Here is a 14,719-nt window from a genome sequence, read left to right on the forward strand (position 1 = left end):
TTCACTGTGGGGTGGGGTGGCCTGTCTGGGCTACTTGCACACTGCCAACCCAGCCTCTCACTTTTGCCTGCACATGACCTTTTGCTGATTTACGTTGCTTTTGCTGTTTTACTTTATCCACTCTTCTAAATGACACACTTGAATTAGGCAGGTTCTTTATGTTTGTTGTTTTGTTCGCTTGCGACTCCCTAGTGCCCATTTGATGCCAGGCATGTAGCTGACTCTCAGCAGAGAGCTGCCGGACAAATTGCCTGTCTGCAACTTTGCAGCCTGCAGCGTGCTCGGTGGAAAGATGGGCGTGGCGTTGAGTCTGTGCTGGACACAGTCCTGTATGCAGGGACACCCTTTCCATCCTTTTTTCCAAACCCCAAGAGGTGTGTGGTGTGTGGACTGAAGAAGAAAATTCCTTCTTGCCTCCTTCCTGTCGCGGTGCTCCAGCTTTGCTTCCTGTCCTGATGCCAGCCTCGGGAAGAGGAGAGCTGTTCTCTTTGCTCTGTTGGAAGGTGTGATGAGCATTTTATGGAACGTTCCTTTTTTTTCCCCCCCTCACTTGCCAGCCGTGCCTCTCTCAAAGTGGACCTTTCCTATTAAATTTGGACACCTGCTAGTCATATATTCCTAAGCTCTTCCTGTGTGTGTTAAATTAGATATGGTGACATTTCTGGGGACACCCTGCAGTTTGTGTACCATTTAATACATATGTAAATAGCTGTTCTGTGTCGGGAGTTGTTTTAAATGTTGGAGAATGAAAGATAAATAGCATGTGGGCCCCGCTTTATAGTTGCTTGCAGTTCAGTTAAGGAGAAAATATGCAAACAATTAAGAATATACACGTAAAAGGGATTTGGTTACTTTTACTTAAAAGTTTTCAAAGGGAATGTACAGTTTGAACCTTATTTTAATTGTTTAACATGACTGTGTCCTTTGAAAGCCAGTATTTTTGAAAGCCATGAGAATTTTTCTATTTGATGTGTCCCTTTGCTATATTTCAACCCTGTTAGGTTAATCAACCTCCCAGATTGATAACTTTGAAACTTAGGCCAATGCTTTAAAAATACAATTATGTGACTTCTCTTTTTTAGGTGACTGCTTAGGTGACATCTGATGAAATTAGTGAATAAGTAAATCAGCTATGTCTTACACTCCGGGTGTTGGTGGTGACCCTGCCCTACTGGCCCAGCGTATCTCTTCCAATATCCAGAAGATCACACAATGTTGTAAGTAGAAATTTAAGTTGACATCACTGTTTTTAATTCTTAAAATTGGGTTCATAACAGGACAACTCCAGTGACTGAGAGCAGGAACAGATTTTAAAATTTTTTTTTTTTCAACGTTTATTTATTTTTGGGACAGAGAGAGACAGAGCATGAACGGGGAAGGGGCAGAGAGAGAGGGAGACACAGAATCGGAAACAGGCTCCAGGCTCTGAGCCATCAGCCCAGAGCCTGACGTGGGGCTCGAACTCACGGACCGCGAGATCGTGACCTGGCTGAAGTCGGACGCTTAACCGACTGCGCCACCCAGGCGCCCCGAGCAGGAACAGATTTTAGAAGGTTAGAACTCTTAAAATGAAGAAAAAAAAAAAAGAAAAAAGAAAAAGGCCAGAACTCTTTAGAGTGAATACAAAAGACAATAATATTAGAAGAGATAACACTTAATTGCATTTTTCTGTAGAGTGCCAGGCACATAATACACTATTTCATTAATGAAATAAAACTTTAAAAGGATAGATATTTGGGGGACCTGGATGGCTCAGTTGGTTAAGTCTCCTTTTTTTTTTATGTTTATTTTTGAAAAGAGAGAGAGAGAGAGAGAGAGAGAGAGAGAGAGAGAATGAGTGGGGGAGGGGCAGAGAGAAACAAAGACAGAATCCAAAGCAGGCTGCGGGCTCTGAGCTGTCAGCACAGAGCCTGGCACAGGGCTCGAACCCACAAGCCATGAGATCGTGACCTGAGCTGAAGTTGGATGCCCAACTGATCGAGCCATCCAGGTGCCCCCGTCCTACTCTTGATTGCAGCTTAGATCATAATCTCATGGTTTGTGGGATCAGGCTCCTTGTTGGGCTCTGTGCTGACAGTACGGAGCCTGCTTGGAATTCTCTGTCTCTCTCTCCCCCTCTCAAAATAAATAAAAATAAACTTAAAAAAAAAAAAGGATAGAGACTTGTATTTGCTTTAAAACCATCTGGTTCTGGATGAGACTAAAGAGACTTGTTGACTAAATTCCCTAGGTTTGGAACTGGGGAGCCCTACAAAGAGTTTACGTTTACTTAAAATAGGGAAAGGGAAAGGGAACATACATAGTCTAAAGGACTGTGCCCTTAAGGAGCAGGGATTAACTGACGAGGGGACGTTTTAATCCATTGAGGCAGATCTAGAAGATAACTCAGGGTTCCCACAAACAACTGTGCTACACCTATCAAACACAGTGCTACTAGACTAAGCCCATGTAGCATTTTATTGGAAATTATTACTCTTTGGGAGACAGATACAGATAAGATTTTTTAAAAGATCACTGTAGCAGATTTGAGCCTATAGTTTTTTGTTGTTGTTTCACGTTTTGTTTCTGAATCATAGCTAATCACATGAGGACTATTCTAGTCACTTTGTAGTAGTCAGTATTCTGGCCGTTTGGGCATTAACTGAACTCTCTTTTGGAGTGTGTTAATACAGTGTTATTCTTTAGCTTACTTAAAGTTTACTGCTCTCTTTACCAGAATGTGTTAACACACTGTGAAAATACAGAATGTTTTCAGATGACCAAACCATGTGTTCTTATCTAATCATTAACTTCCCAGAAGTTACTACTCTACCCAAGTGATTTCAGTGAAATGTCAGCATGTTTTGGAGGCAAAAGGATTAAAAGGATTAGATTATGGCACTAAAAAAGTGCTGTTGTGCACAGCGATATGCTATAAAAGCCAAAAAAAAAAAAGAATTTTTCTCTTTGTTAGAAATAGTGCTGGTCTGCAGCACCTGGGTGGCTCATTCAGTTAAGCATCCGACTCTTGATTTTGGCTCAGGTCATGATCTCGTGGCTGTGAGATCAAGCCCCATGTCGGGCTCTAAGCTAAGCATGGAGCCTGCTTTGGATTCTCTCTCTGTCTCTGTCTCTCTCTCTCTGTGCCCCTCCCCTCCTTTCTTTCTCTCTCGCTCAAAATAAATAAATGACGTTAAAAAATATATGTATATTGCTGGTTTGCCTCAGGCTAATGTGTGAAAATTAAGAGAGACTATAATTTTAAATTAGATGTGTGGAAAAGTCAGGACCTTTATGCAAGAAAGGAGGCCAGGAGGCCTTACTCCAGAGGACAGTGCAGGTCTTCTGTGCTGGGAAAGATAAATGCATTAGGAATTCTAGGAAGAGGAGGAAGAGTGACTGTGGGCTCTGAGATTATAGAAGCAGTAAGCACCTAGTGTATGAAAGATACACGGATTGGAGATTATTTGTGAGCTTGAACTGGTAGGAGGTAAGAGTTCACTTAAATCAAGTCATGTTCCCGAGAAAGATTGATTGATCTGCTAGATGGGAAGTGATAAATTGAACAAGAGTTGCATACTCCTGGCATAATTGATAGGTAAGTATGTGACTGCACTGTGATTCAGGGCAGCTTTGGTGTGTGGGGAGAGTGGTGGTCAGACCCACAACTCTGCCTTGTGGAGACGGGCCAAGAAGCCTGGGACCATTTGGCCGTGAGAAACCACAGTCCCCACCTTCAGCTACTGAAGCACGGTCTTGTGTAAAATACAAGAAATGCATTCTGCGTGATCATGAAGGCCTTCGCAAAGGAACAAAGCAACAGTAGCCAGACGTCAGCTCTAGGAGGAATAGGGCTTTTGAATAATCCTGGTTATTCAGGAATGGAATGGCTACCCTCAGGAGGAGTGACCAGCACGTGGTGGTCAGATACTATTTCTCAGGTCTGGTGTTGAGAGGTTTAAACACTGGAGTAATGGTTCCAACTGAGTGACTTGTAATTATAATATTCTGCCTTCATTCAGCAAATAATTTATTGAGCACCTACTACTGGCCAGTCATTGTACCAGACCCTTGGGAATCCAGCAGTAAGCAAAGTCTACAAGGCCCTTTTCTCATGTGGGTCATAGTGTAAGGAAAAGCAGAGGGTTAAAAAAAACATTAATGAACAATATGGTTTCCTGTGATGAAAATGAGCATGCTGGGAGAGCAGGTGACTGTGGGGAAGCTGCCATAGCTGAGCTTGTCCTCTGAGGGAGTGAGAATGAGAAGATACAGGACAAGAGCATTTAGATGGAGCCAGGGAGCTGGCAGTAAACTCCTGAAGCAGTCCACAGCTTGGGGTGTTCAGAAAATAGGAAAGAGAAGTCCAGTGTGGCTGGAACACAGCACCTGAGGCAGGAGTGGCTAGAGAGGAAATCAGAGAGGAGACTGAGCAGGCCACCCAGAGCCTCAGAGGCCGTCTGGGGAGTTTAGGTTTCATTCTAAGAAGGAAGACACACAGTCATATTGCTTTGGCTGCTGCTGCTTAGAAAATAGACTTTGGAGGGGCGCCTGGGTGGCGCAGTCGGTTAAGCGTCCGACTTCAGCCAGGTCACGATCTCGCGGTCCGTGAGTTCGAGCCCCGCGTCGGGCTCTGGGCTGATGGCTCAGAGCCTGGAGCCTGTTTCCGATTCTGTGTCTCCCTCTCTCTCTGCCCCTCCCCCATTCATGCTCTGTCTCTCTCTGTCCCAAAAATAAAAATAAAACGTTGAAAATAGACTTTGGAGAATTTGGGGTGGGGACACGATGGCCATCTCTGGGTCTGATGAGGGAGGTGTTGGCTTGTACCAGGGTGGTGGCAGTGGGGACAGAGAACTGATGGATATTCTTTGGAGGCAGAGCCAGCAAGATTTGCTGCTGAGTGTGGGTGGATTAAGAGTGAAAGAGGGCAGTCCAGGGTGCCTGCATGGCTTTTGTGTTAAGCAACCAAGTCGATAGTGGTGAGTATATACTGAGGTGAGAAGGACTACAGTTCAGAAATGGGGAGAATTTTGTTTTGGCTAAGTGAAGTTCGAGATGTCTTTTAAACATCTAAGGGGAGATGCCAGACATCTAGTTTAGATACATGAATTTGGAGATCAGAATGATATCGCAGTACAAATGGTATTTGAAACCGTAGGTCTAAAATAATCACAAAGGAGTAAGAGAAGAGAGCTGGAGCATTAAAAAATGTAGAAGCCTGGAAGGCAGGGAGAAAGTGTGAAGAATCAGAGTGACCAGTGAGGTAAGAAGAAAATCAGGATATGGTGGATTTCCAGAAATCAAAAAAAATATGTAGAAAGAATTAGTTTAAATAAAGTAAAGAGACTTCCTAGGATCCTACTCACCTCTGCTTGTATTATTGATCAGAGTTTAGATACAGTCACATAGCTACACCTAGCTGCTAGGAAGGCTGGATTACAATGTGTTCACTAAAATTAGGTCTTGTTCCATTTAAGAAGGGAAAAACCAGTATTTAGTGGGCAACTGGCAGATTCCACTATGGAAGTAGAAAGAGGGCCAAAGAAGTGGTTGCATTTTTCCACCACAAAAGAGAGAATCCAGTGAGAGTATAATTGCAAAAGAAAGGTCTCTGAAGGCGAGAGGGAGAGGGAAACAGATCACCAGTGTTCAGTTTGCCTGTCGTCCACTGTACAAGTCCAGGCAGCGTGTGGGGTGGACGGTAAGTGTGGTGGGCAAAGAAGGGAGAGTTCCTGTCTGAGTGAGCTGTTCTTAAATGAACTAGGAGGCAGAGGTATCAGACAGGGAGTGGGATGGAAGGCTATTGGACGTTTATGGAAAGAAGAGAAAGTGATGAGTTGTAGTTTTGACAGTTGAGAGGATTGACATACCACGGAGGTAACGAAGGGTTGTTGGGCAGGTTGAGTACTCATTTGAGACTTGGGGTCTTGAATTTAGTGAAAACAATCATCACTATGTATTGTTTCTAATTCTGAGATTCACTGAATGAATGAAGGGAAATTTAGATTAGGTAGAGTTAGTTATTGGTAAAGATCTAACCTACCAGCCAGTGCACATCACCGATAAGGACTATGAAGAAATCATGTGGAAGTGAAAGGCAGAAGTGTGAAATTTCAGTTCATTTTTTTCCCATCTGGCAATGCTAATAATACCATGATCGAATAAGATGGTACTTTGCACCACATTTAGGTGTTTCTCTTTACATCTGTGTCTTGTAAATTTGTGTCAGTACAAATTATCTACTTGTAAAAAAGAAATCTCTGGAGAATATACTGTAAGAAGGGTAATACCCTTGTCGTTAGAATATGCGCATCTGTTCAACCAGAGCTAAAGTCTTCGTAAACACTTCAGTGGGGAAAGTTTATTTTCATATTAATTTTGGTTAAGATCAGTGAAAAATTATAAAATATGAACTTGTATAGTTGAGTTTATAACAAAAAAATAGCAATCGAAAATTTTTGATTCTTGGAGGGATCTAAGAGTAACATATATGAAGATTAGAATTTTTTTTTAACTAGTGTATTCTGACAGGTCTCTTTTGCAAAGAGTAGAATAGATGAAATACAATGTTTTTAAGTTTTTTTTTTTTTTGCCTTAAGGTAGTTTTTGTTCAAAATAATCTGTAGTCTTATCAATTTGCTTTGCTAGTAAAGTATTTTTTTTTTAATTTTTTTTTTCAACGTTTATTTATTTTTGGGACAGAGAGAGACAGAGCATGAACGGGGGAGGAGCAGAGAGAGAGGGAGACACAGAATCGGAAACAGGCTCCAGGCTCTGAGCCATCAGCCCAGAGCCTGATGCGGGGCTCGAACTCACGGACCACAAGATCGTGACCTGGCTGAAGTCGGAAGCTTAACCAACTGCGCCACCCAGGCGCCCCAGAGTATTTAAACCATATTACCATAATTTAATTTATATTAAACAACATATATAAATATTGTAAATACTTAAATATAAAATATATTAGAAATAGATTACATTAAAATAACAATTTTTTGAGTGAGTAATAGATATAACAAACTAGAATTTTATTAGGGATTTGTCTGTGGAGTGTTTAAAATAAGAAAAAAAATTCTTTTTGTCTTAATGAAACTATTTGAAAATCTTCCTGAATATGGAATTTTATTGATAGATCATATGTAGGACAACGGGGTTGGGGGGGAGGTAGAAGCAGTGAGGAAAGTTATTTGGATCCCAATGTGATCTTGATTAAGAAAATATTTTTATCCTATGAGAGAAGGTGTTCTGTTGACTCTGTCACAGAGTCAGCTAGGTATTTGTGCCCCAGCTGCTCCATCCTTTGCCTGTGGCATAGACAATGTCGATGGCCCTACCATGACATCCAGTCTTTCTCAACCCAGCGCTCCAGGCAACCATTCCCAGTAGACTGGAGTTGGCATGTAAATAAACAGTTTGTTATCCCAGGTCTAGAAGATCATCGTGCATCAAAGAAATGCTTAGATTTAACTCTCAGCTTTGGATTGAGACGTTGACAAGTAACATTTTTATTAGTAGTATCTGGAAATGAGGTATACACCCATGTACTCTTCATCACCTGTCTGTATTTTTTTTTTTTTTTTGAAGCAAACTCCTACCAGCGATGCATAGTACAAGGATAAGCAAGCCTTTGTGGGTTGCAATGGCTGAGTCTGTTATATAAGGTAAACCAGAGTAGGATATTTTCCCTGGGGCCATTAATCCTTGCACAAACAAACAATATAGACAAGCGTATTCAGAACACACAGAAATAACTCATGTTTTTGAAAGAAGCAGAATAAATATATTGAAAACCATCACATAATTAAAGACATTTTTTTTATCTTTAAAAAATAGAACTATAATGCATAGAGTAGTGCACCAACTATTAGGGTATAGCTCCATGAATCATCTGTTACAATACCACACATGCAAGTACAACATTACCAGCCCCCTGAAGCCCTTCCCATGTGTCACCCACTCCATACTCTAAGAAGATAACTTCTAACATCACTGATTAATATTGCCAGTTTCTTCACTTTAATAGAGTCAAGTGTTATGTTGGACTTCTTTCTCCCTTTCTGTTTAAGCAGTTCATCCTTGGTATTACATGTAGCTATAGGTCATTTGTTTTCATTGTTATATAGTATTCCATATCCAAACAGACCATAGTCTATTCTTTCTACTGTTCATGGACATTTGGAGTGTCTGGGTTTTTTATTTGTCTTTATTTTTTGCTATTATGAACAATGCTGAACATTCTTACATGTTCTTTTGTCTCATGTGTGTACCTAAGAGTTGGGTTGCTGAGTTATAGGGTATGTATGTGTTTACCTATGGTAGTTACATAAAGTAGTTGTACCAGGTAATACTCCCACCAGCTAGTGTATCAGAATTCATTTTGCTCCAAATCCTTGCCAACATTTGACATTTACAGTCTTAACTTTTATCCATTCTAGCCATAGTTCTGTCTCATTGTGATTTATATTGCAATTCCCTGATTAGAATCAGACTTTTCAGAATGTCACTGAGTTAGGAAAATGAATGAGACAGTAGGAAAGGTTTCTAATTAAGCTCTATGTGAGTGCATGCACATTTCGTGAAATTGGATCCCAATGCCAGTGTGACCTTGAGTAAGCTCTTTCACTTTCCAGGACATGATTTTCTTACATATATTTTCTGTGGGCTGGCTTGTGGCCTCTCTTGACATTTAATAAGCTACAACTCTAACCAACGCTTTAAAGAATCTTGAAAGCTCTTCTAACATATGCAGGATTATTCTCTTTGTTATTAAGAGACAAATTGCCATATCTGGATCCATAACACATACTTTTAAAATTCCATAGGGGCACCTGGGTGGCTCACTTGGTTGAGCATCCGACTTTGGCTCAGGTCATGATCTCGCGGTCTGTGAGTTCAAGTCCCGCGTCGGGCTCTGTGCTGACAGCTCAGAGCCTGGAGCCTGCTTCGGATTCTGTGTCTCCCTCTCTCTCTGCCCCAACCCCCCCCACTCATGCTCGCGCTCTCTCTCTCTCTCTCTCTCTCTCTTTCTCTTTCTCTCTCTCTGTCAAAAATTAATAAACATTAAAAAATTAAAAAAATAAATAAAATTCCATAATTGAAATAGCCTTGCCAAGACTAGCTAGAGTTCCACTAAGACTTACATATTACTTGTAAGAATTAGAAGATGGGAGAGTTGTAGTCACAAGGGATTCTGGTATGAATCGTGTCTATATTAATTAAGGTATGAACTCAAAGAAGTTGATAAATAGAATGTATCGGCAGCTGACCATGAAACATGGCCATTGAAATAAAATTTTCACCAGCGCTAATGAGAATTCTGACATTTGAGTATTTTTAAAAAAGAATAATCTGGGGCGCCTGGGTGGTGCAGTCGGTTAAGCGTCCGACTTCAGCCAGGTCACGATCTCGCGGTCCGTGAGTTCGAGCCCCGCGTCGGGCTCTGGGCTGATGGCTCAGAGCCTGGAGCCTGTTTCCGATTCTGTGTCTTCCTCTCTCTCTGCCCCTCCCCCGTTCATGCTCTGTCTCTCTCTGTCCCAAAAATAAATAAAAATGTGGAAAAAAAAAAATTTAAAAAAGAATAATCTGAAAGAGAGTCTAAAAGTTAAGCCTGTGGAAAATGAACAAATTGGATCTATTGGTAACATAAAATATACCGAGTCGAATTTTATGAGTACAGGAGTTTTCTGCTAAAATATGCATAATATGTCATATGTACATGTGTGTTCATTCCAGAAGATTTGGGAAAGCAGAAACTTCTAGGGAGGTATAAAATGTGTGACCTTAAACCCATGTTGTGAAGGTTAAGGGAAGGTGACTGGAAATGTTTATGTTGAATCTTCATTGTTTCATTTTTTATCATCTATCTCCTATTGATTAGTTCTACACAGACTGTGTAGAGTTGCAAAAATATTATTGGTTTTCTTTGTGTTGTACTTAGCTCTCATTCTCTGTGGGTACTTTGCTTGTTTATTAAAAAGAATCAGTGCTTGGCTCTTGTCCTCATAAGGTTCTTAGGATTTGAGGTGACATAAAGTCTGTATAAATGTGTGAGTCCTTTGGTTACTTTTGAGAGTGAACACAGCTATTTTGATTCGAGTCTAGTGACAGAGGCACTTGTTTTTGCATCTAACACATGACTGCACAGAGGGGAAACTAGTATCATCAACTTCTCTTTTTTGGTGCCTGGGCACACTTTTCTTTACAAAAGACCTCAGTCCTGAGGAGTTAACAAATTTACTGGAACTGTGGATTTACCCAGGAATTGGGGATGTTCCTTTTTTTTTTCTTTTTTTTTTTTCTTGGGTGGTCTGTTGGTGGCTATTGGTGGATAGGAAGGTAGTTTATAGAGGAGGAGTTGAAACCTCATTCTCTCTCCCTCTTTCTCCTTCCTTTTCCCTCCCTCCAACCCTCTCCTAACTTGCTATTTGACTTATCTACTTTTAACATCATACATCTGAAAATGTTTGGTTGGATTTTTTTTTTCCCTTGAGGAGAAAAACTTTAGTAGCTTTGATTTCATTGTTGTAATTTTCTTCATGCCTAAGGTGTTGACACAGAATAGAGAACTAGGTGTGGAAATTAATGTCTTATCCAAGAGAATTTTCAGAGAGTGACAACTTTTCTTTTCTCTGGTGGCTTTTCCTACATGACTGAACATGAGTGCTGTTTATGACTGAATGTGAATCTAATGGCTACAGAAGTATTTATACATAGATTCTTTTTTTTTTTTTAATGAAAACGAGGTCACTGTATGCTTATTTTATTTGCTGCTTACGTTTTTGTCTATTATGGCCAAATAATTTTCCATTATATGAGTGTGCCACGCATCATTTAACCAGACCTGTGTTAATGGACATTTTATCCTAAGATTACATATTTAAATGTTGGAGAACTTACCATATATGCTTCTTCCACACGTGAATCCTTCTGAGGTCTATATAGATAAAGTGTGATGCTGATTAAATTCTCATGTATCTTTCTGCACCCATCTTATTAAAAACATTATAATATTCTTTTTTTTTAGACTATAAATATAGTCAATATGCCTAGTGCCTAGTAGTTGTTTATTACAGAGTAGCCTCTGTTTTATTAAAGTTTGTGATGGGTTGTGTAGCAGCCTCTCAACTGCCTTGTGGTACAGCCTGTCTGTGCATTTAGTGAGCTCAGTGTTGGTGTGGGAGCTGAATAGCAGATGTAGGCCAGGTGGTTTAGTTTTGGTTTCCTGCAGTAGCTTTGACACTTCTTGTCCTCATCTCTTGGACTCTTTTTTGTCATTTCTCTACCAATTACTGAGCAGTGTTTTCCATTAAAGAGTAATTGCCTTTTATACTCTTCTAGACTTTTTCCCAAAGCTGTTATTAATTGATTTGCCTATTCATTTATTTGCAAGAACCTAAAAGTCTTACGAAACAGTGTTCTGTAAGTCTTGGTACATTTATTTTTCCCAGTCTTTCTTCTTGTTGGAGTGTCATTCATTATCTTAGTCATTATTTGAAGAAACCATTGTTGTAGGAGCATGTTACTGATACTGAGTATGGCCATCTACTTCTCTGGGGTAGTTTGGTCTTTATCCCATTTAAAGTCCAAGAGAATGCCCACAGACAATAAGATTCCCTCCTAGCCTGTGGACTATTATTTTCTTATTGAGGACTGTGAAAGCTTTTAGCTAAAAAATCCAACTCAGCCCTGCTTATTTGTGAATACACAGAGCTGTTGTGCTGTTGGAGCTTGGGAGGAGAGCTGGGCAGGATGGCCCAAGTGATTTTAGTTGTATGCTATTGCCTGTACACCCTGCTTTGTTCAAAAATCTCTAGAAGGTATGTAAGTTGGTATCTTTTAACTACGGGCATACCTGTGGAGATACTGGGGATTTGGTTGCAGACCAATAAAGTAAGTTAAATTTCCATATCCCAGTGCATATCAAGTTATATTTATACTATCCTATAGCCTATTAAATGTACAATATCTAAAGAAACTATGTACATGCTTTGACTAAAAAATGCTTTATTGTTAACCATACTGATCATCACCTGAGCTTTCAGGGAGTCAGAATCTTTTTGCTGGAAGAGGGACTTGCCTCAAAGTTGATGGCTGCTGACTGAGCAGTGGTGGTTGCTGGAGATTGGGGTGCCAGTGGCAATTTCTTAAAATAAGATGACAGTGAAGTTTAGTGCGTCACTCGACCCTCCCCTTCACGAACGGTTTGTCTGTAGCGTGCAATGCTGTTTCGTAGCATTTTACCTATAGTAGACCTTCTTTAAAATTGGGAGTCAGCACTCTCCAACCCTGCTGCTACTTTATCAACTAAGTGTATGTAGTATTCTAGATCCTCTGCTGCCATTTCAGCAATCTTCACAGCATCTTCACCAGGAGTAGATTCCATCTCAAGAAACCACCTTCTTTGCTCACCCATAAGAAGCAACTCCTTTTATATTCAAGTTTGACCATAAGATTGCAGCAACTTGGTCCCATCTTCAGGCTCCACTTCTAATTCTAGTTCTCTTGCTGTTTCCACCACACCTTCAGTTACTTCCTCCACTGGTCTTGAATCTTTCACAGTCATCCACAAGGGTTGGAATTGACTTCTTCCAAACCCCTGTGAATACTGATGTTTTGACCTCTTGCCATGAATCACACATATTCTTCATGGCATCTAGAATGGTGAATCCTTTCCAGAGGTTTTCAATTTACTTTGCCCATATCCATCAGAGAAATCGCTATCTGTGGCAGCCATAGCCTTATGAAATGTGTTTCTTAAATAAGACTTGAAAGTTGACATGACTCCTTGATCCATGGGCTACAGAATGGATGTTGTGTTAGCAGCAACGAAAACAACAGTAATCTCATTGTAATCTCCATCAGAGCTCTTGGGTGACCAGGCACATTTGTCAACGAGCAGTAATATTTTAGAAGGAATTTTTTTCTGAACAGTAGGTCTCAACAGTGGGCTTAAAATATTCAGTAAACCTTGTTGTAAACAAATGTGCTGTCATCTAGGTTTTGTTGTTCATCTATAGAACACAGGAAGAGTAGATTTAGCATCATTCTTAAGGGCACTAGGATTCTTGGAATGGTGAATGAGCACTGGCTTCAACTGAAAGTCACCAGCTACCTTAGCCTCTAACAAGAGAGGCAGCCTGTCCTTTGGAGCTTTGAAGCCAGGCAGGGACTTCTCTCTAGCTCTGAAAGTCCTAGATGGCATCTTCTTCGAATATAAGACTGTTTCATCTTACATGAAAAATCTGTTGTTTAGTTTAGCCACCTTCATTAACTATCTTAGGTAGATCTGGATCTGGAGAAAGGATGTTGTAGTAGGGGATAACAAGTACAAGGGCCCTGAGGTGGGAGCAGAACTGGGGTGTTAGGGGAGTAGAAAGGAGGCCAGTGTGCACAGAGCTCAGAGCGAAGAATAGGAGCTGGGGTGGGGTTAGGTGAGGCCTTGCAGGCCATTGTAAAGACTCAGGCTTTTATTTCAGGTAGAACAGCATTTTGAGCATTTGAATGAATGGAATGCAGAAACATAGGAGAATTTTATCATATAGTCAGCATCACACTTTATTTGATCTAGATAAAACTCAAAAGGATTCATGCAGCCTAAATTTTAAGTTCCCCAACTTTTTTTTTTTTTTAAGTTTATTTATTTTGAGAGAGAACTCAAGTGGGGAATTAGCAGAGAGAGGGAGAGAGAGAATCCCTAGCAGGCTCCACAGCACCAGCGCAGAGACTGATGTGGGGCTCAGACCCACGAACCATAAGGTCACGACCTGAGCCAAAGTCTGGTGCTTAACCAGCTGAGCCACCCAGGCACCCCAAGTTCCCCAACATTTAAACACACAGTCTTAGGATAAAATGTCTGTTAACAGAGGTTTGCTTTAATGCTGCACGACACATTTGTATAATAGGGGAGACACGGTTTCAGGCTCTACTAGAGTTCTGGATTTGTCAAGCGGTTAAGATAAATGGAGAGAGGGGCTGGAGGAGGGTATATGCAAGAGAGTGAATAAGATGACTGACCATGGGGTTGAAGTTGGGCCAGGAGGCGAGTGAAGACGTGGGAGGATGGGGAGGACACTGGCAAAGTGGTAGGACCAAAGGATGGAAGGTCCTGGTGGGGCAGAGGCTTGTTGTTAGAGCCAGGGTACCAGTGGGAGTGAGCAGGACGTACAGGAGGTGGTGGTTTGTAAATAGTGTGCATGACAGTAAGATTACAGAAGCGTTACAGTTACTGGTAGTGAGCCAGCATTGCATGTGATCTTGGAGTGTGTGCCTAAGGTAGAATGGGGGACAAGGTCTTGGGGTGGGGCATGCAAAGCACTGAGCCAGGGTGGCGGAAGGGTCATCAACGTGTATGCTGAAATCATGGAGAACTGAGGCAGGAGTCTAGAGTGACCATGAGCCAGGAGCTAAAACCATGGGCCAGTGAGGTAGCACGGCCGAAGAACAGTTATTACAGCTGTAATGGGGAGTGGGGACAGGGTCTGTGTGTCCATTGTGTCTCAGGCTCCTTCTCATTTAGTCTTGCCTTCTGAACTTGCCTTTCTCTTTGAGTTCCTCAAGTTTCTGTTTTACCAGTGCCTGGTACCTAGCCATTTCATCTACTTCATCTAGTTGGGATCTAACTTTAAAATTGCAGTGGCCTCATTGAGTTATTTTGGGCTATAATTTTCACCCCAGCTAGGTTGTGGCAGCCTTTTTTCCTGCTGTGTTTTCTTCAAAGGGAGTTTTGCTGTTCTTTTCCGAA

General features: G+C 41.1%; 1 protein-coding gene across 2 annotated transcripts in view; it reads left to right on the forward strand.

The window, feature by feature from the left end:
- The window catches only part of STX7 (syntaxin 7), a 46,146-nt gene that overhangs the window by 9,578 nt on the left and 21,849 nt on the right, over window positions 1-14,719 (forward strand). For both annotated transcript variants that reach the window (XM_040449177.1, XM_040449178.1), the window contains exon 2: window positions 1,083-1,217. In XM_040449177.1, coding sequence (XP_040305111.1) covers window positions 1,133-1,217 — 85 coding nt within the window. In that variant the 5' untranslated portion in view covers window positions 1,083-1,132. The remainder of the gene's footprint in view (window positions 1-1,082; window positions 1,218-14,719) is intronic.

This window comes from Herpailurus yagouaroundi, unplaced genomic scaffold (genome assembly GCF_014898765.1).
Source record: "Herpailurus yagouaroundi ecotype Mexico unplaced genomic scaffold, PumYag 198, whole genome shotgun sequence".
NCBI classification, from domain to species: domain Eukaryota; kingdom Metazoa; phylum Chordata; class Mammalia; order Carnivora; family Felidae; genus Herpailurus; species Herpailurus yagouaroundi.